The following is a 22,657-nucleotide window of genomic DNA, read 5'->3' as shown; positions in this document are numbered from 1 at the left end:
GGTGGGAGACATAGGTTCTCGGTGGCGGTCCGATCTGCTAAAAAACAGTTTGGAGGCCTGGCCATGCCTGATATATATAAATATTATTTGGCGGTGCACCTCCGGAGGATCCCCTCTTGGACCAAATTTTTGGCATATAACAGGTGGACTGAAGTTGAGAAGTTGTGGATTTCTCCTATACACCCATCCTCTATGATATGGTCATCCACCCCCTGCACTGTCACAATGAACCTTTTGGGGCCAATGAGACTATTAAAATCTGGACTGAGGCCTCCTCCACATACCCTCTTAAATCACGAACCTCTCTATTCACACCAATGTTATTTAACCCTAGTTTTCCAGATAGTGATGACATCAGGACTGTCTCTCCTTGGATCACAGCCAAGATATTTTATTTAGCCGACTTGGTTGATCCCATTACTCGAAAGCTTCTAACCCCACAATCTATTAGTGACAAATTTCACATGACAAGAGAGTCCCTGTCTCACTTCCACACCATTCAGGAACATTTAGGGATTCACCCATCCCATCCCCCCCTTCCCACCTCCAACACCCTTTGAATTTATCTGTAAACGAGACACCTCCACTAGAGGCTAGATCTCAAGAATTTATGATATCCTAATATCTCCAGAGGACACGTCCCAACTACGACACCCATATATCACCAAGTGGGAATCTTATTTAGGGAAATCCCTCACCTGTGCACAATGGCAGGTCATATGGTCACGGGCAGCTAAGTCCTCGACTTGTATCACACACAAAGAGAACCAGTACAAAATCTAACTACATTGGTATCACACGCCTGAGCTGCTGCACCGCCTCTTCCCGCAGCTTTCACCCTCTCGTTGGAGGTGTAATAGAGATATTGGGGGAGATTTATCAAAACCTGTGCAGAGGAAGAGTGGCGCAGTTGCCCATAGCAACCAATCAGATTGCTTCTTTCATTTTCCACAGGCCTCTAAAGAGGCCTGTGGAAAATGAAAGAAGCAATCTGATTGGTTGCTATAGGCAACTGCACCACTCTTCCTCTGCACAGGTTTTGATAAATCTCCCCCATTGGTTCTATACCACACATATTTTGGGACTGCCCACTTCTAAGACACTTTTGGCTGGAGGTGCAGTCACTCGTTAGGAGGGTTGTAGGGTCCCCCATCCCACTGTCAGCGGAGATATATCTTCTGAACATCCCCCCCCCCCCCCCAGCGGAATCACTACCATTCAGTCTAAACTCTTCTTACATATACTCACTGCGGCCAAGTGTCTTGTGGCTCAGTGGTGGAGGAAAACTGATGCCCCCCCTCCTATTCCAGATGCTGCTAGATAAAATCGCAGATATACGGAGAATGGAAAATATGTCCGCCATGGTGGAAAACAGACTGGATGCTTTTGATACTTTGCGGCGCCGGTGGGATGAATATGTGGACTCCCTGAGAGTGGTCTGAGGCAATGGACGGACCCCGAGGAGCTGGAGCCGAGCGGATACTTCTCTATTCTCTTTATCTTCCCCACTTATCCGTCCCTTTATCTTTATCTTCCATACTTACCTGTCCTTTTCTCTATTAACTTTATACCTCTTACAAACTTTTTACCTCTTACAAACTGTTTACCTCCTGTTTTTTTTGTTTTTTTACATTATTTTACATCTTCTTCATTGCATATTGCTTGGATTATTGGCCATAAGCTGAGGTGTAATGGATCCGGAGTCAAGAGATATTATTAGTATCCTCTAATAGCGCTTCATATTATCCTCGCTTCATTCTTTATTATCTGTTAGATAACGGCTTTTATCTAAGCTTCATGTCTCTGATGTGGGGTCTTCCCCGGATACTCACAGAGCCGACCTGAAATAATCTGGAACTTTACAACATCTTTACAGCCGGATCTATGTTATCATATTGTAACCTGGTCTTATTAATATGTAATGACTCTGTTTATTATTCTATGTACTTTTATTTTCTTATTCTCAAATATCTGTTTTAAAGAAAAATTCTTTAATAAAAAAAGTTCTATAAAAAAAAAAAGGAAGCAGTATTATAGTAGTTATATTCTTGTATATAGGAGCAGTATTATAGTAGTTATATTCTTGTATATAGGAGCAGTATTATAGTAGTTATATTCTTCTATATAGGAGCAGTATTATAGTAGTTATATTCTTGTATATAGGAGCAGTATTATAGTAGTTATATTCTTGTATATAGGAGCAGTATTATAGTAGTTATATTCTTCTATATAGGAGCAGTATTATAGTAGTTATATTCTTGTATATAGGAGCAGTACTATAGTAGTTATATTCTTGTATATAGGAGCAGTATTATAGTAGTTATATTCTTGTATATAGGAGCAGTATTATAGTAGTTATATTCTTGTATATAGGAGACAGTATTATAGTAGTTATATTCTTGTATATAGGAGCAGTATTATAGTAGTTATATTCTTGTATATAGGAGCAGTATTATAGTAGTTATATTCTTGTATATAGGAGCAGTATTATAGTAGTTATATTCTTGTATATAGGAGACAGTATTATAGTACTTATATTCTTGTATATAGGAGCAGTATTATAGTAGTTATATTCTTGTATATAGGAGCAGTATTATAGTAGTTATATTCTTGTATATAGGAGACAGTATTATAGTAGTTATATTCTTGTATATAGGAGACAGTATTATAGTAGTTATATTCTTGTATATAGGAGCAGTATTATAGTAGTTATATTCTTGTATATAGGAGCAGTATTATAGTAGTTATATTCTTGTATATAGGAGCAGTATTATAGTAGTTATATTCTTGTATATAGGAGCAGTATTATAGTAGTTATATTCTTGTATATAGGAGCAGTATTATAGTAGTTATATTCTTGTATATAGGAGCAGTATTATAGTAGTTATATTCTTGTATATAGGAGCAGTATTATAGTAGTTATATTCTTGTATATAGGAGCAGTATTATAGTAGTTATATTCTTGTATATAGGAGCAGTATTATAGTAGTTATATTCTTGTATATAGGAGCAGTATTATAGTAATAGTTATTTTATTGTATATAGGAGCAGTATTATAGTAGTTATATTCTTGTATATAGGGACAGTATTATAGTAGTTATATTATTGTATATAGGAGCAGTATTATAGTAGTTATATTCTTGTATATAGGGACAGTATTATAGTAGATATATTCTTGTAAATAGGAGGCAGTATTATAGTAGTTATATTCTTGTATATAGGAGCAATATTATAGTAGTTATATTCTTGTATATAGGAGCAGTATTATAGTAGCTATATTCTTGTATATAGGAGCAGTATTATAGTAGCTATATTCTTGTATATAGGAGGTAGTATTATAGTAGTTATATTCTTGTATATATGAGCAGTATTATAGTAGTTATATTCTTGTATATAGGAGCAGTATTATAGTAGCTATATTCTTGTATATAGGAGCGGTATTATAGTAGTTATATTCTTGTATATAGGAGGCAGTATTATAGTAATAGTTATTTTATTGTATATAGGAGCAGTATTATAGTAGTTATATTCTTGTATATAGGGACAGTATTATAGTAGTTATATTATTGTATATAGGAGCAGTATTATAGTAGTTATATTCTTGTATATAGGGGCAGTATTATAGTAGATATATTGTTGTAAATAGGAGGCAGTATTATAGTAGCTATATTCTTGTATATAGGAGCGGTATTATAGTAGTTATATTCTTGTATATAGGAGGCAGTATTATAGTAGTTATATTCTTGTATATAGGAGGCAGTATTATAGTAGTTATATTCTTGTATATAGGAGCAGTATTATAGTAGTTATATTCTTGTATATAGGAGCAGTATTATAGTAGTTATATTCTTGTATATAGGAGCAGTATTATAGTAGTTATATTCTTGTATATAGGAGCAGTATTATAGTAGTTATATTCTTGTATATAGGAGCAGTATTATAGTAGTTATATTCTTGTATATAGGAGCAGTATTATAGTAGTTATATTCTTGTATATAGGAGCAGTATTATAGTAGTTATATTCTTGTATATAGGAGCAGTATTATAGTAGTTATATTCTTGTATATAGGAGCAGGATTATAGCGGTTATATTCTTGTTTATAGGGACAGTATTATAGTAGTTCTATCCTATAGCTTCTGTTAGTTTATTTTGTACATGCAGCTTCATCCTCTGAGGCAGATTTCCGGTGACAGATTCTCCTTAAGATTTCATTTGACCTTTTTACTTTATCATATCATGTTTTTATGCTGATAAATGCGCCATTTTTTTTTATGCCCGCATTAACCGTGACTTTGTTGAATGTTTGCACATGGGTAAGTGATTTCCTCTGGGTAAACAGGTAGCAACAGTTTTTTAAGTCTATATTTACATATGTATATATATATTTTTTTTCTCACAACCATAACATGTGACATCCTGTATGTATCTGCATTTATATAGCAGCTTTATTATATGAATACATTGCTTTTCCTCTCGTCGCCTATATGAACACAATTATATAAATGGTATGTGGGAAGAGTCAATACACTCCTTCAGCTGTTCTGCCTGTGTATAACTAAGGCTTACAGAAAACACAAGATGGCGATGTTCACAGGTCACATTGTAAGGAGCGCAATCATATCTACAAGCGTCTTGTACAAACACCGGGGAGGCAGACGGAAATTCCACGTTTCCTTTGTTTGCCTTGCTATGTTGCCTGCACTAGTCTGGATTAGTTACATATGATAACAAGAGAAATTGTATGGGGGCCAAGCTGGAAACAGTTAAAAAATGTTGGGCTCACACACGGTCACAGCTTTGCCTGGGTATTCCTAAAGTTCACCTTCATTGTACCATGTCTGATCAAATACAGAGTGTGTAACAACACAATAGGTACTGGCATTATGGGTAATCCAATATTCATCGGGGCCCATTGGAAACATTCAAGGCCAATTTCCAGTGTAGGGGGTCAATGTCATAAGGGCCTAAGTCCATAAACAAGATAAAAATCGAAAAGGAAAAAAAGCCAGCATTTTTACCGCCATAACCTTGCAGTAAAAAAAATTGGTTTTGCCCCTTGCAGTACCAACTCTCACCACAGATACTTTCTATAGACACAAATGAAATAGCGCCCCCACCATATAGCAGTTATCCTGCCTATACATTCATCTTCTGGACATAATTAGATCTGAACCAAATAATTTGGAAATGTCACAGATGTTTTGTTTTCATCTGGGAGAAGAACTCTAAAAAACGTTTGCTATTCCTCCTTTAGGCAACAAATTGTGGTTTTAAGCCTAATGCAGGATTTGTTAATTGGTTCCATGGAAACTCATGAAATTTTGTCAGAAACATTACCTTTCTGGTTGAGCAGTTGCTCAGTATTACAATTCCCAGAATGCATGGCTTTTCCTCAGCTGTTCATCACAGTCCTCGTTTCCTGCCTTCTCCCCTCCCACCGCTCTCCTACTAGTCCCCACACAGAGCTGCAACAAAACCTTTAAATTACAGGAGATTATCACACCAATGAGGCTGCAGCAGCTGTATTCATTTCCATCTGCTCCTCTTCCTGTGGCATTGTTCAGCACAAGGCACCATGCTGTAATCACATATAAAAACCACAATGACAATAAAAAGACTGTACGACTTCCCATCAGGAGAGAGTAGAGCAGGGGAGCTTCTGAGGTAAATCCACACTGAGGAAGAGAGGGCTACAAAACTTCCTGATAGGAGAGAGAGAGAGAGAGAGAGCTGCCAAGAAGCTGCTGAGACAACTCTACACTGATAAAGAGAGGGCTATCCAACTTCCTGTCAGTAGAGAGGGAGGAGCCAGTGAATTGCTGAGACAACATCACACTGACAATGGGAGGACTACACAACTTCCAGCCAGGAGAAAAAACATGCTTATGCCAGTACAATCTGTGATAACACTATATTAGTAAATTTATTAGATAAATATTGAAGTATAATTTAGTTTTCTGATACCGCAATGCCACATTAATGTTTGGTCTTACACAGCACAATGGCACCGTCATGTGACACTACAGAAGAAAGGATATAAAGTCAACAGCACTGCCTATCGGGTTATCATTGCTACCAATCTGCTCTCCCGGAGGATTATGGGGTGTATGGAATCACAAAGGAAGACAATTGACTGCGCATTTTAGAATTTAGTTGGGGTCTCGGCAACAGTTTCTCCTCACCAATAAAACATTTTTGACATGTCGCTGTATATTGTGGGAATAATTTTTTTTATTTATTTTAATGCATTTTCATGACTGTCTATTAACTTCATCTGCTTCATAATAGAGAAGAATTTACTACAATAAGACAAATCTAAACAGATCAAGTCCTGACGTTGTACCCAATTACTTGACTTCAGTGAAATGTCATCTGTCACCATTTACATAAGCAAATACACAAACACATTCCAAAAAATATGAAGTGATCCTGTGATAGTCAGTAGTAAACACTAGAGCGTTGGTTGTATAGACAAGCCTCCCGCCGAGCACGCCAACTTATCAACTGATACTAATTATGTGTTTGCTTTTTGTCTGTTCCCGCTACCTTCCTGGCATACAGTTTTACATTTTAGATTTCGTTTATATACAAGAAATTTCAAAGAACCCTGATATAATCTGTAACTTTATAAAACTCCTTCTGACAGTCTGAAAAGATGAAAAGGTGAATGTGAGCCCTAGAAGATCTCTACATAATCAGCCAAAATATTTACAAATACAAGGGGGCAGATTTGTCATTACTGTCTAAATTTTAGACCACACAAAATTAGAGGAGACAGAAAAAATAGGCCAAAAATTATCACAGTGACGCATTTAGCACATATGGATAGACATGTTAGTCTAACCCTTGGTTGGAAAACTTAAGACCAGTATTTTGGAAAGAATTACAAAACCTGTCATATGTCAGAACTTCTCTTAGCTTGCATTATACAAGAATATAACTACTATAATACTGCTCCTATATACAAGAATATAACTACTATAATACTGCTCCTATATACAAGAATATAACTACTATAATACTGCTCCTATATACAAGAATATAACTACTATAATACTGCCCCTATATATAAGAATATAACTACTATAATACTGCTCCTATATACAAGAATATAACTACTATAATACTGCTCCTATATACAAGAATATAATTACTATAATACTGCCTCCTATATACAAGAATATAACTACTATAATACTGCTCCTATATACAAGAATATAACTACTATAATAGTGCTCCTATATACAAGAATATAACACCTATAATACTGCTCCTATATACAAAAATATAACTACTATAATACTGCTCCTATATACAAGAATATAACTACTATAATACTTCCTCCTATATACAAGAATATAACTACTATAATACTGCTCCTATATACAAGAATATAACTACTATAATACTGCCTCCTATATACAAGAATATAACTACTATAATACAGCTCCTATATACAAGAATATAACTACTATAATACTGCTCCTATATACAAGAATATAACTTCTATAATTCTGCTCCTATATACAAGAATATAACTATTATAATACTGTTCCTATATACAAGAATATAACTACTATAATACTGCTCCTATATACAAGAATATAACTACTATAATGCTGCTCCTATATACAAGAATATAACTACTATAATACTGCTCCTATATACAAGAATATAACTACTATAATACTGCTCCTATATACAAGAATATAACTACTATAATACTGCTCCTATATACAAGAATATAACTACTATAATACTGCCACTATATACAAGAATATAACTACTATAATACTGCCACTATATACAAGAATATAACTACTATAATACTGCTCCTATATACAAGAATATAACTACTATAATACTGCCACTATTTACAAGAATATAACTACTATAATACTGCTCCTATATACAAGAATATAACTACTATAATACTGCCACTATATACAAGAATATAACTACTATAATACTGCTCCTATATACAAGAATATAACTACTATAATGCTGCTCCTATATACAAGAATATAACTACTATAATACTGCCTCCTATATACAAGAATATAACTACTATAATACTGCCTCCTATATACCAGAATATAACTACTATAATACTGCTCCTATATACAAAAATATAATTACTATAATACTGCTCCTATATACAAGAATATAACTACTATAATACTGCTCCTATATACAAGAATATAACTACTATAATACTGCTCCTATATACAGGAATATAACTACTATAATACTGCTCCTATATACAAGAATATAACTACTATAATACTGCTCCTATATACAAGAATATAACTACTATAATACTGCTCCTATATACAGGAATATAACTACTATAATACTGCTCTTATATACAAGAATACAACTACTATAATACTGCTCATATGTACAAGAATATAACTACTATAATACTGCCCCCCTATATACAAGAATATAACTACTATAATACTACTCCTATATACAAAAATATAACTACTATAATACTGCTCCTATATACAAGAATATAACTACTATAATACTGCTCCTATATACAAGAATATAACTACTATAATACTGTTCCTATATACAAGGATATAACTACTATAATACTGCTCCTATATACAAGAATATAACTACTATAATACTGCTCCTATATACAAGAATATAACTACTATAATACTGCCACTATATACAAGAATATAACTACTATAATACTGCCACTATATACAAGAATATAACTACTATAATACTGCTCCTATATACAAGAATATAACTACTATAATACTGCTCCTATATACAAGAATATAACTACTATAATACTGCTCCTATATAAAAGAATATAACTACTATAATACTGCCACTATATACAAGAATATAACTACTATAATACTGCCTCCTATATACAAGAATATAACTACTATAATACTGCCTCCTATATACAAGAATATAACTACTATAATACTGCTCCTATATACAAAAATATAACTACTATAATACTGCTACTATATACAAGAATATAACTACTATAATACTGCTCCTATATACAAGAATATAACTACTATAATACTGCTCCTATATACAAGAATATAACTACTATAATACTGCTCCTATATACAAGAATATAACTACTATAATACTACTCCTATATACAGGAATATAACTACTATAATACTGCTCCTATATACAAGAATATAACTACTATAATACTGCTCCTATATACAAGAATATAACTACTATAATACTGCCACTATATACAAGAATATAACTACTATAATACTGCCACTATATACAAGAATATAACTACTATAATACTGCTCCTATATACAAGAATATAACTACTATAATACTGCCACTATATACAAGAATATAACTACTATAATACTGCTCCTATATACAAGAATATAACTACTATAATACTGCCACTATATACAAGAATATAACTACTATAATATTGCTCCTATATACAAGAATATAACTACTATAATGCTGCTCCTATATACAAGAATATAACTACTATAATACTGCTCCTATATACAGGAATATAACTACTATTATACTGTCCTATATACAAGAATATAACTGCTATAATACTGCTCCTATATACAAGAATATAACTACTATAATACTGCTCCTATACACAGGAATATAACTACTATTATACTGCCTCCTATATACAAGAATATAACTGCTATAATACTGCCCCTATATACAAGAATATAACTACTATAATACTGCCCCTATATACAAGAATATAACTACTATAATACTGCCTCCTATATACAATATATATATACTGCTTCCTATATACAAGAATATACTACTACTATAAGGATAGGGGATAAGTGAGTGGGGGTCCGACTACTAGGGCCCACGTGATCTCCTGTCCAGCACCGAGTTCTCCTTGTACACAAAGCAAAGGTCAACAAGTCCCCTCTATGTATCTCTATGGTAGAGCTGGAGATTCCCAAACGCTGTATTTCCGGCTCTCCCATAGAGATGCATGAGGGAGCGTGTAGGCCACCGATTCGTGCCGGGGTTATCACAGCTCTGTTCATGGAGAGACCTCCCCCCACCTTTTGGATAGGGATAAATTGTCTTGCAACACAATTATTTCTTTAATGAAAAAATTAATTACTATGATAAGTATTAGATGGGAGCCCCGGTCCCGGTTTTCTCACTGACATGTAGCAGAGCTGGTATTGAGGACTGTACACAAAGTATATTAGAAAGTTGTAGAACTTAAAGGGGGTACTCCACCCCTAGACATCTTACCCTCTATCCAAAGAATAGGGGATAAGAAATCTGATCTCCCTGCTGCACCCGGCGTTCATTTAGAGCGTTGAGTGCAGCGCCGGAGACTCGCTCCGTGCACCGGATGTCTGGGGTGCGGCACCCTTTCGCTCTATGCCGGATGACTGGCGATGCGGTGGCGGAGCGATGACTGGTGATGCGGGGCAGCCATGCCCCTCCAATGATGTCACGGCCACGCCCCCTCAATGCAAGTCTATGGGAGGGGGCGTACGCCCCCTCCCATAGACTTGCATTGAGGGGGCGTGGCTGTGATGTCACGATCGGGGCGTGGTTGTGACATTATGAGCCTCCGGCGCTGCACCCGATGCTCTAAATGAACGCCGGGTGCAGCAAGGAGATCGCGGGGGTCCCCAGCGGCAGGACCCCCGCGATCAGACCTCTTATCCCCTATCCTTTGGATAGGTGATAAGGAATCTAAGGGCAGAGTACCTCTTTAATTAGAGTTTATTTATCCCATAATGAAGTGATTGCTCCTCACATTCCTCACAGAATCCTTTACCCATAACCCCCTTGTGTATTCCGCACCCGTTGGCAGTCAGTCTGATAAGGCTGCATCGCCCCAGCTCCCTCATTGTGCGCTGCCGCAGTTTCCCGTCTAATCTCCGCCGTGTCACCTTGCATTGTTCCAGAGCTGAATAAAGACTGGAAGGAAAGTAACGACTTCTGAAAAAAAAAAAAAAAAAAAACTGACGTTCTGCCAACAGCAACAATAAAACAAACGGCGTCACCTGGTGCCAGCGCCACACACGATGCAGCAGAGACGTCTTCTCTATTGACTCTGGATTTATACTTTGTTGCGCCATAAAGCAACTTGGGCCATAAATATTCTAATAATGGGAGCGGGGGTGGGGGGGGGGGGGTGATCGTCTCGTTTCGGGCCACCGACAGGAGAAAATAATTATGGTAAATACTAATTAGAAGAGATCATGGCGCGGAGTACAAACATTACACAGGACCGCCGGCTGCCAAAAGAAGCTCTGTGAGGTCCGTATCTGTGCCCGCTGCCAGGCAGGCGTGGACCGCCAAACAATCGTGTCATGCCCACCGTTCCCATTCCTGAAATCATGTTTTCTTCGTTCAAGATTCTACTCTGCCATCATTTTTTTTCTTTCTCTGATCCTAGGAAAGTTGGGTGGTAACCAATAGAGTCTCCGATTATCACCCAACTTTCCCAGACTGCTGAATGGCAAAACCACCTTGATTATTGAGTAACTATGCCACTGCTTCCTTAAAATGCTGAAAAAAAACAGACATAGTACAATTAATTCAGGGCTCCAGAAAAGCTGGGTCACAGCACTGTAGACAACCTTAGCTCAGAAGGCAATGTAAGAGCTTGTTTACATAGACCAGTGTTTCCCAACCAGGGTGACTCCAGCTGTTGTAAAACTACAACTCCCAGCCTGCCAGGAATTGGAGTTTGCAACAGCTGGAGGCACCCCGGTTGGGAAACAATGACATAGAGAAAGTTAAATGGGCGCTGTCAGATTCAAAAAATTTATATGTTGTACTTCTTGGCAAAACATTAACCTTTCTAACATAATTCATAAAAAATGTCATCTCCTTTTTATAGAAATCATATAAAAAAGACCACTAGGGGTCCCCATACCATCCAGAACATATTCCTGTCCTGCTGCAGCATCATCTTTGTCCCAGCTGAAGCACAGGCTGGGAAAAAGTCCAGGAAATGAGGGTGGGACTAGAACGCCACTCTGCTCACTCCTGTCCTATCAGACTGCAGCATGAAAACAGGGGGGGAGGGGTTACAGAGCAGCCTGCAGTGATTGCATGAGGAGACCCAGCACAGCACAGCAGACTCAGGGAGGAGGATCAGTCATGCAGAGTGAGGACACGCCCCCCCTCTAAAACACAAAATGACAAACCAAGCGAGCAACAGATAGAACTAATTTGTGAGGAAAAAATAGGTGCTAGACACATAAAAATTATTAGGTACTGAGTAACATAAACATTTTTAAATAGTTAAATTTCCAAAGTTGTAAAATCCACAAGTAAAATCCCACGGAGTCAATGGGACTTTGAATTTTCTCGCCAATTTAATGGATGGATTTCTGGCGCCTGTTGGTCAAGGTCTCAGAACTCGAGTTAGACGACGTAATCACAATCAATTTCATTATATGCAATGCAGGCGCTGCCATCTTTGGCCATGTGACTCGTGTCTCAGTCGCCGACTGTCTGGCATCGATCATAAATACAAAGCGCAATTCTTGGTCAGATTACTTAAAGAGAACAGATGAAGGAGACATGTGTGTATTTTACTCTATTACCCGTCACCCCTAATGTCTTCATGTGTCAGTGCTGGGAGGAGTCGCCCTTTAATTAACATTCCCAGAGCTGAAGTGTCAGTACAATTGCGGCTGACGTTATTTTCTTAATCTCGCTGTGACAGGTTTATAGTCTGCTGCCGCCAATCGGGACAATTTAGAGTTTTTCATATTTGTTATTGAGTCACAACAAAGACCCCGTCATAGATCAGTGAGGGCGGGGGGCCGGGGACTTTATCCGGGTTCATTAATGTTCTCCCTGCAGATGATGCAAGAAGCAGCGACTGATTTATGTAATAGATAAAACCACAAACAAGTGGGCACCACCTATAATAACCAATGGTCCGTCCCTATAGTGCCCCGTCAGATTAATATATACTAGTGGAAAGCTGTGGGGAATCTATCTATCTATCTATCTATCTATCTATCTATCTATCTCATATCTATCTATCTATCTCATATCTATCTATCTATCTATCTCATATCTATCTATCTATCTATCTCATATCTATCTATCTATCTATCTCATATCTATCTATCTATCTATCTCATATCTATCTATCTCTCTATCTATCTCATATCTATCTATCTATCTCATATCTATCTATCTCTCTATCTCATATCTATCTATCTATCTATCTCATATCTATCTATCTATCTTCTATCTATCTCATATCTATCTATCTCATATCTATCTATCTATCTATCTCATATCTATCTATCTCATATCTATCTATCTATCTCATATCTATCTATCTATCTCATATCTATCTATCTATCTCATATCTATCTATCTATCTATCTATATCTATCTCATATCTATCTATCTCATATCTATCTCTCTATCTACCTATCTATCTTATATCTATCTATCTTTCTCATATCTATCTATCTCATATCTATCTATCTATCTCATATCTATATATCTATCTATTTATCCATCTCATATCTATCTATCTCATATCTATCTCTCTATCTACCTATCTATCTTATATCTATCTATCTTTCTCATATCTATCTATCTTATATCTATCTATCTTTCTCATATCTATCTATCTCATATCTATCTATCTCATTTCTATCTATCTCATATCTATCTATCTCATATCTATCTATCTCATATCTATCTATCTATCTCATATCTATTTATCTATCATCTATCTCATATGTATCTCATATCTATCTATTTATCTATCTCATACAGTGGGCAAAAAAGTATTTAGTCAGCCACCAATTGTGAAAGTTTTCCAACTTAAAAAGATAATGAAAGTAATTCTTCTTTATTCACATATGGGGATACACAGACATCGGGAGTGGAGACGGGAGGACAGGCCAACGACCGTTTTGCCGCACACCGTGGCCTCAGGTCCAGTGGAAGCCGCGGTGTGCGGCGAAACGGTCGTTGGCCTGTCCTCCAATCTCCACTCCCGATGTCTGTGTATCCCCATATGTGAATAAAGAAGAATTACTTTCAGCATATGGAAGTGCCGTGAATTTCCTTCTTTGAAGCAATGCTTTGATGTTCCTCTACAGTCTAGTTCACTGAGCACCGACTGCTATTGCAGCTACCTCATTCCGAACTATCTCCTAATTCACAGGTGTTATAGAGTGGAACTTACAGCAGTGCCGACCCCACCTCCTTAGTTTGGTATAAAAAGATGAGAGGCTGTAATTTTCATCATAGGTTATAACCTCAACTATGAGAGACAGAATGAGAAAAATATCCATAAAATCACATTGTCTGATTTTTAAAGAATTTATTTGCAGATTATGGTGGAAAATAAGTATTTGGTCACCTACAAACAAGCAAGATTTCTGGCTCTCACAGACCTGTAACTTCTTCTCTGTCCTCCACTTGTTACCTGTATTAATGGCTCCTGTTTGAACTTGTTATCAGTATAAAAGACACCTGTCCACAACCTCAAACAGTCACACTGCACTATGGCCAAGACCAAAGAGCTGTCGAAGAACACCAGAAACAAAATTGTAGACCTGCACCAGGCTGGGAAGACTGAATCTGTAATAGGCAAGCAGCTTGGTGTGAAGAAATCAACTGTGGGAGCAATTATTAGAAAATGGAAGACATACAAGACCACTGATAATTTCCCTCGAACTGGGGCTCCGCGCAAGATCTCAGCCTGTGGTGCCAAAATGATCACAAGAGCGTGAGCAAAAATCCGATAACCATACGGGGGGACCTAGTGAATGACCTGCAGAGAGCTGGGACCAAAGTAACAAAGGCTACCATCAGTAACACACTACACCGCCAGGGACTCAACTCATGCAGTGCCAGACGTGTCCGTCTGGTTAAGCCAGTACATGTCCGGGCCTGTCTGAAGTTTGCTAGAGAGCATTTGGATGATCCTGAAGAGTATTGGGAGAATGTCATATGGTCAGATAAAACCAAAGTAGAACTTTTTGGTAAAAACTCCACTTGTTGTGTTTGGAGGACAAAGAATGCTGAGTTGCATCCAAAGAACACCATACCTACTGTGAAGCATGGGGGTGGAAACATCATGCTTTGGGGTTGTTTTTCTGCAAAGGGACCAGAACGACTGATCTGTGTAAAGGAAAGAATGAATGGGGCCATGTATCATGAGATTTTGAGTGAAAACCTCCTTCCATCAGCATGACAATGATCCCAAACACACCGCCCGGGCAATGAAGGAGTGGCTTCGTAAGAAGTATTGCAAGGTCCTGGAGTGGCCTAGCCAGTCTCCAGATCTCAACCCCATGGAAAACCTTTGGAGGGAGTTGAAAGTCTGTGTTACCCAGTGACAGCCCCAAAACATCACTGCTCTAGAGGAGATCTGCATGGAAGAATGGGCCAAAATACCAGTAACAGTGTGTGAAAACCTTGTGAAGACTTACAGAAAACCTTTGACCTCTGTCATTGCCAACAAAGGGGATATAACAAAGTATTGAGATGAACTTTTGTTATTGACCAAATACTTATTTTCCACCATAATTTGCAAATAAATTCTTTAAAAATCAGACAATGTGATTTAATGGTTTTTTTTTTCTCATTCTGTGTCTCATAGTTGAGGTTATAACCTATGATGGAAATTACAGCCTCTCATCTTCTTAAGAAGGAGAACTTGTACAATTGATGGCTGACTAAATACTTTTTTGCCCCACTGTATCTATCCATCCATCAGTAGTTCTGTCTTTCTAATAAACTCTGGGGATCATTTACTAAAGCATTTGAGTCTATAAACACAGAAATAATAATCAGCATTTTCTGCATTTATTGTCTGTCGCTCTGCTGGCGCAGGGGCCATTTGCGCCGTATGCATTAGAGGGCGTGTTTATTGGGCTAAGTGGGTGTGGTTTGCATGGTGAATCTTTTAGTGCAAAATTTTCCATTTGCAACTTTTGAAAAGTTGCACAAAATTAGGCAAATCCCACATTACCCCTGACCGTCTGCACATTACAGTGCAATGCTTACTAGTAAACAAGCCTGTTAGCAAAGAGAATCTTTGACTTTTGGGGTTTAAAGGGGTAGTCCGGGATTTTTTTTTAATGCTCCAATGGCCTTAGGATGTCTGGACATGCTGGGAGTTGTAGTTCTGCAACAGCTGGAGGCACACTGGTTGGGGAACACTGGCCTAAGGATGTCTGGTCATGCTGGGAGTTGTAGTTCTGCAACAGCTGGAGGCACAATGGTTGGGGAACACTGGCCTAAGGATGTCTGGTCATGCTGGGAGTTGTAGTTCTGCAACAGCTGGAGGCACACTGGTTGGGGAACACTGGCCTAAGGATGTCTGGTCATGCTGGGAGTTGTAGTTCTGAAACAGCTGGAGGCACACTGTTTGGAGAACACTGGCCTAAGGATGTCTGGACATGCTGGGAGTTAAAGATAGGAAATTTCTGCAAATATATTGAAGAGAGGAGCTGAAAAGGATCTGGACCAATGTTCCCAAACCAATGTGCCTCCAGCTGTTGCAAAACTACAACTCCCAGCATGTCCGCACAGCCTTTGGCTGTCCAGGTATGCTGGGAGTTGTAGTTCTGCAACAGCTGGAGGCACACTGGTTGGGGAACACTGGCCTAAGGATGTCTGGTCATGCTGGGAGTTGTAGTTCTGCAACAGCTGGAGGCACAATGGTTGGGGAACACTGGCCTAAGGATGTCTGGTCATGCTGGGAGTTGTAGTTCTGCAACAGCTGGAGGCACACTGGTTGGGGAACACTGGCCTAAGGATGTCTGGTCATGCTGGGAGTTGTAGTTCTGAAACAGCTGGAGGCACACTGTTTGGAGAACACTGGCCTAAGGATGTCTGGACATGCTGGGAGTTAAAGATAGGAAATTTCTGCAAATATATTGAAGAGAGGAGCTGAAAAGGATCTGGACCAATGTACCCAAACCAATGTGCCTCCAGCTGTTGCAAAACTACAACTCCCAGCATGTCCGCACAGCCTTTGGCTGTCCAGGTATGCTGGGAGTTGTAGTTTTGCAACAGCTGGAGGCACACTGGTAGGGGAACACTGGCCTAAGGATGTCCGGGAATGCTGGGAGTTATAGTTTTGCCACAGCTGGGGGCACACTGGATGGGAAACACTGGCCTAAGGATATCTGGGCATGCTAGGAGTTGAAGTTTTGAAACAGCTGTAGGCACACTGGTTGGGAAACACTGGACTAAGGATGTCCAGGCATGCTGGTAGTTGTAGTTTTGCAACAGCTGGAGGCACACTGGTTGGGAAATATCGGATTGAGGCTGTCCGGGCATGTTGGGAGTTGTGGTTTTGCAACAGCTGGAGGCACACTGCTTTACAAACACTGGTCTGGACATTGGGATTACAGATTTCAGCATTACTAAAAAACATGGCTGCTTTATTCCAGAAACAGAGCCACACCAGTCCATGGGTTGTGTCTGGTATTGCAAGCGAGTGAATGGGCCTAGCTGCGATACCATATACATCCTGTGGGAGAGAGGTGGCGCTGTTTAGGAAAACAAATTTCCACATTTTACTAAACCTGTGCAACCCCTTTAACCTGTAATCCATCCCGGAGCTCTGGAAGGATTTGATATCTGAATTTCTGCCTCATAAAAGACTCGGTCGGGAGCCAAATTGATGTCATCTTGGTGGCTCCTGATGCGGTCGGGAGTTTGGCTCTTCCTCCAAAGCTGCTGAGTGACTAAGATGAACGACCACTTTATGGCAGCCGTCATGTGCCGCAGGCTATAGAGGAAATGTTATATAACATACACAGAAGGAATAGCTATAGGTGCAGTCACCAATCCCCGAAAACCGCAGCAAGTCAATGTGTTTACCAAAGCTCTGCAATTCAATGTACTAAGCTTCTCACCTTTCTGTATCAGTGTTCATCCTGAGCTTCCTGGTTCACACTGAAGACTGAAAAGCAATGTAACAGTGTGACCACAGACCGACAATCCAAATAACTACAGTAATAGTTGTCCCTCAGCATTTGTCATGATGACTCGGATCCTCTTCAGAGGAAATGCTGGGAGTTGTAGTTTTCCAAGGGCTGGAGAGTCACATGTTGCAGATCACTTCAGTGTTCAAAGAGACTATAGGACATGCTTGGAGTTGTAGTTCTGCAAGATCTGCAAACCACTACAGCAGTGAAAGACTAACATGGCATGCTGGGAGTTGTAGCTTTGCAACAACAGCTGGAGAGTCACAGGCTGCAGACCACTCCAGCAGTCAAAGGGACTATAGGACATGTTGGAAATTGATGTTTTAAAAAGCTATAGAGACAAAGGTTACAAACCTGAAACAAACATGACATGTTGGGAGTTGTAGTTTTGCAACTGATGGAGAGTAAAAGGTTTTGGACCATTCCAGCAGAAAAACAAATTATGATATGGTGAGAGTTGTAGTTATATGGTGAGAATTGTCATTATGATATGGTGAGAGTTGTAGTTATGATATGGTGAGAGTTGTGGTTATGATATGGTGAGAGTTGTAGTTATGATATGGTGAGAGTTGTCATTATGATATGGTGAGAGTTGTAGTTATGATATGGTGAGAGTTGTGGTTATGATATGGTGAGAGTTATAATTATGATATGAGAGTTGTAGTTATGATATGGTGAGAGTTGTCATTATGATATGGTGAGAGTTGTAGGTATAATATGGTGAGAGTTGTAGTTATGATACGGTGAGAGTTGTAGGTATAATATGGTGAGAGTTGTAGTTATGATATGGTGAGAGTTGTAGGTATAATATGGTGAGAGTTGTAGGTATAATATGGTGAGAGTTGTAGTTATGATATGGTGAGAGTTGTAGTTATGATATGGTGAGAGTTGTAGGTATAATATGGTGAGAGTTGTAGTTATGATATGGTGAGAGTTGTAGTTATGATATGGTGAGAGTTGTAGTTATGATACGGTGAGAGTTGTAGGTATAATATGGTGAGAGTTGTAGTTATGATATGGTGAGAGTTGTAGGTATAATATGGTGAGAGTTGTAGGTATAATATGGTGAGAGTTGTAGTTATGATATGGTGAGAGTTGTAGTTATGATATGGTGAGAGTTGTAGGTATAATATGGTGAGAGTTGTAGTTATGATATGGTGAGAGTTGTAGTTATGATATGGTGAGAGTTGTAGTTATGATATGGTGAGAGTTGTAGTTATGACATGGTGAGAGTTGTAGTTATGATATGGTGAGAGTTGTAGTTATGATATGGTGAGAGTTGTAGTTATGATATGGTGAGAGTTGTAGGTATAATATGGTGAGAGTTGTAGGTATAATATGGTGAGAGTTGTAGTTATGATATGGTGAGAGTTGTAGTTATGATATGGTGAGAGTTGTAGTTATGATATGGTGAGAGTTGTAGTTATGACATGGTGAGAGTTGTAGTTATGACATGGTGAGAGTTGTAGTTATGATATGGTGAGAGTTGTAGTTATGATATGGTGAGAGTTGTAGTTATAATATGGTGAGAGTTGTAGTTATGATATGGTGAGAGTTGTAGTTATGATATGGTGAGAGTTGTAGTTATGACATGGTGAGCGTTGTAGTTATATGGTGAGAATTGTAGTTATGACATGGTGAGAGTTGTAGTTATGATATGGTGAGAGTTGTAGTTATAATATGGTGAGAGTTGTAGTTATGACATGGTGAGAGTTGTACTTCGTGCCCTTACCTTAGAGAAGTGTATCAGCAGGCCGTACAGTAATATATCTGACTTCTGCGATTCCTTCGCGAGTTCACGTAATTCACTCAGCTTCTGCATTTCACCGCCACAGTGTTCCGGAAAAGACAAATGGACCTGATACAAAGAAATGTGATGGATACATTATATCAGTATAGGAGAATTATATAAGGGATCAGTAATATACATTATATCAGTATAGGAGAATTATATGAGGGATCAGTAATGTATATTATATCAGTATAGGAGAATTATATGAGGGATCAGTAATATACATTATATCAGTATAGGAGAATTATATGACAGATCAGTAATATACATTATATCAGTATAGGAGAATTATATAAGGGATCAGTAATATACATTATATCAGTATAAGAGAATTATATGAGGGATCAGTAATATATATTATATCAGTATAGGAGAATTATATGAGGGATCAGTAATATACATTATATCAGTATAAGAGAATTATATGAGGGATCAGTAATATACATTATATCAGTATAGGAGAATTATATGACAGATCAGTAATATACATTATATCAGTATAGGGGAATTATATAAGGGATCAGTAATATACATTATATCAGTATAGGAGAATTATATGACAGATCAGTAATATACATTATATCAGTATAGGAGAATTATATGAGGGATCAGTAATATACATTATATCAGTATAGGAGAATTATATGACAGATCAGTAATATACATTATATCAGTATAGGGGAATTATATAAGGGATCAGTAATATACATTATATCAGTATAGGAGAATTATATGACAGATCAGTAATATACATTATATCAGTATAGGGGAATTATATGAGGGATCAGTAATATACATTATATCAGTATAGGAGAATTATATGAGGGATCAGTAATATACATTATATCAGTATAGGAGAATTATATGGGGGATCAGTAATATATATTATATCAGTATAGGAGAATTATATGAGGGATCAGTAATATATATTATATCAGTATAGGAGAATTATATGACAGATCAGTAATATACATTATATCAGTATAGGAGAATTATATGAGGGATCAGTAATATATATTATATCAGTATAGGAGAATTATATGGGGGATCAGTAATATACATTATATCAGTATAGGAGAATTATATGAGGGATCAGTAATATACATTATATCAGTATAGGAGAATTATATGAGGGATCAGTAATATACATTATATCAGTATAGGAGAATTATAGGAGGGATCAGTAATATACATTATATCAGTATAGGAGAATTATATGAGGATCAGTAATATACATTATATCAGTATAGGAGAATTATATGAGGGGATCAGTAATATACATTATATCAGTATAGGAGAATTATATGACAGATCAGTAATATACATTATATCAGTATAGGGGAATTATATGAGGGATCAGTAATATACATTATATCACTATAGGAGAATTATATGACAGATCAGTAATATACATTATATCAGTATAGGAGAATTATATGAGGGGATCAGTAATATACATTATATCAGTATAGGAGAATTATATGACAGATCAGTAATATACATTATATCAGTATAGGAGAATTATATGACAGATCAGTAATATACATTATAACAAACAATAAGGATAGGAGAGATATTTGTTCTGCTGAGGATTGTATAGACTTGATACAATTGGATCCATTACTTTCAGCCAGTGTTTTCCAATCAGGGTGCCTCCAGCTGTTGTAAAACTACAACTCCCAGCATGCGCGGACAGCCGTTGGCTGTCCGGGCATGCTGGGAGTTGTAGTTTTGCAACAGCTGGAGGCACCCTGGTTGGGAAAAAGCTCTAAGCTGTGAGCGGTCTTAAAGGGGTATTCCAGGCAAAACCTTTTTATATATATATCAACTGGCTCCAGAAAGTTAAAAAGATTTGTAAATGACTTCTATTAAAAAATCTTAATCCTTCCAATAGTTATTAGCTTCTGAAGTTTTCTGTCTAACTGCTCAATGATGATGTCACGTCCCGGGAGCTGTGCATGCTGGGAGAATATCCCCATAGGAGCTGGACAGCTCCCGGGACGTGAGTCATCAGAGAGCAGTTAGACAGAAAACAACAACTCAACTTCAGAAGCTAATAACTATTGGAAGGATTAAGATTTTTTTAATAGAAGTAATTTACAAATCTGTTTAACTTTCCAGAGAAAGTTGATATATATAAAAAAAAGTTTTGGCCTGGAATACCCCTTTAAGGCTGGGTTCACACCACGTTTTGTTAAATACGGTTCCTGTATATGGCTGGGAGGAGGGGGGGCGGGGCTTAATAGCGGCGCCCGCACTCAGCCGTATTCGGGAACCGTATTTAATGTATGTCTATGAGCCGACCGGAGTGAACCGCAAACTAAGCCGACCGACCGGCTCATAGACATACATTAAATACGGTTCCCGAATACGGCTGAGTGCGGGCGCCAGCGATTAAGCCCCGTCCCCCCTCCTCCCAGCCGTATTCGGGAACCGTATTTAACAAAACGTGGTGTGAACCCAGCCTAAGTCTGTGTAGGTTCTTGGCCTCTGGATGTGACCATAATTGTTTCCGCTCACTATAAGCAAGCAGAGATCTTGACAATTGCAAAGAACTGAAGCCCAAATTTGCAGAATTCAGTGGTAAACCCCATATGTCTAACAAGTGTCTGCAGGGTCTCTGCTCCCATCATCACACCCGTCTCCCTGTCACGTCTTATAGTGATTCCTGGCATCAGGTCTGCACTTGTGTACTTGACGGGTATTAGGCCTGACACTGGGTAATGACACGTCTTCAGCTTCAGAGCTGCGCTCACAATAGAGAGATTGTTACCTGCTCTGCAGATAACCCCGGAGATACCGGGAGGGGAAAACTCACTCCGATCTACAGGAAAACTTTATCGAAATACGTGAAACATTTTGCAACCGAGTCATGTGGTTAATACCAGTGGTCTCCAA

The 22,657-nt window shown here is 37.9% G+C and overlaps 1 protein-coding gene across 4 annotated transcripts in view; it reads right to left on the bottom strand.

Annotated features, from left to right (window-relative positions):
- The window catches only part of CRPPA (CDP-L-ribitol pyrophosphorylase A), a 194,886-nt gene that overhangs the window by 38,078 nt on the left and 134,151 nt on the right, over window positions 1-22,657 (bottom strand). For 2 of the 4 annotated variants that reach the window (XM_056518899.1, XM_056518903.1), the window contains exon 9: window positions 19,700-19,825. The exons of 1 other annotated variant lie outside the window; for it this stretch is intronic. In XM_056518899.1, coding sequence (XP_056374874.1) covers window positions 19,700-19,825 — 126 coding nt within the window. Of the gene's footprint in view, window positions 1-17,895; window positions 17,943-19,699; window positions 19,826-22,657 lie in introns of all 4 variants that reach the window. One more of the 4 variants, XM_056518901.1, reaches the window with a different exon arrangement.

Source organism: Hyla sarda, chromosome 5 (assembly GCF_029499605.1).
Source record: "Hyla sarda isolate aHylSar1 chromosome 5, aHylSar1.hap1, whole genome shotgun sequence".
Taxonomy (NCBI): Eukaryota; Metazoa; Chordata; class Amphibia; order Anura; family Hylidae; genus Hyla; species Hyla sarda.
This window is presented reverse-complemented; position numbering and strand designations above follow the sequence as displayed.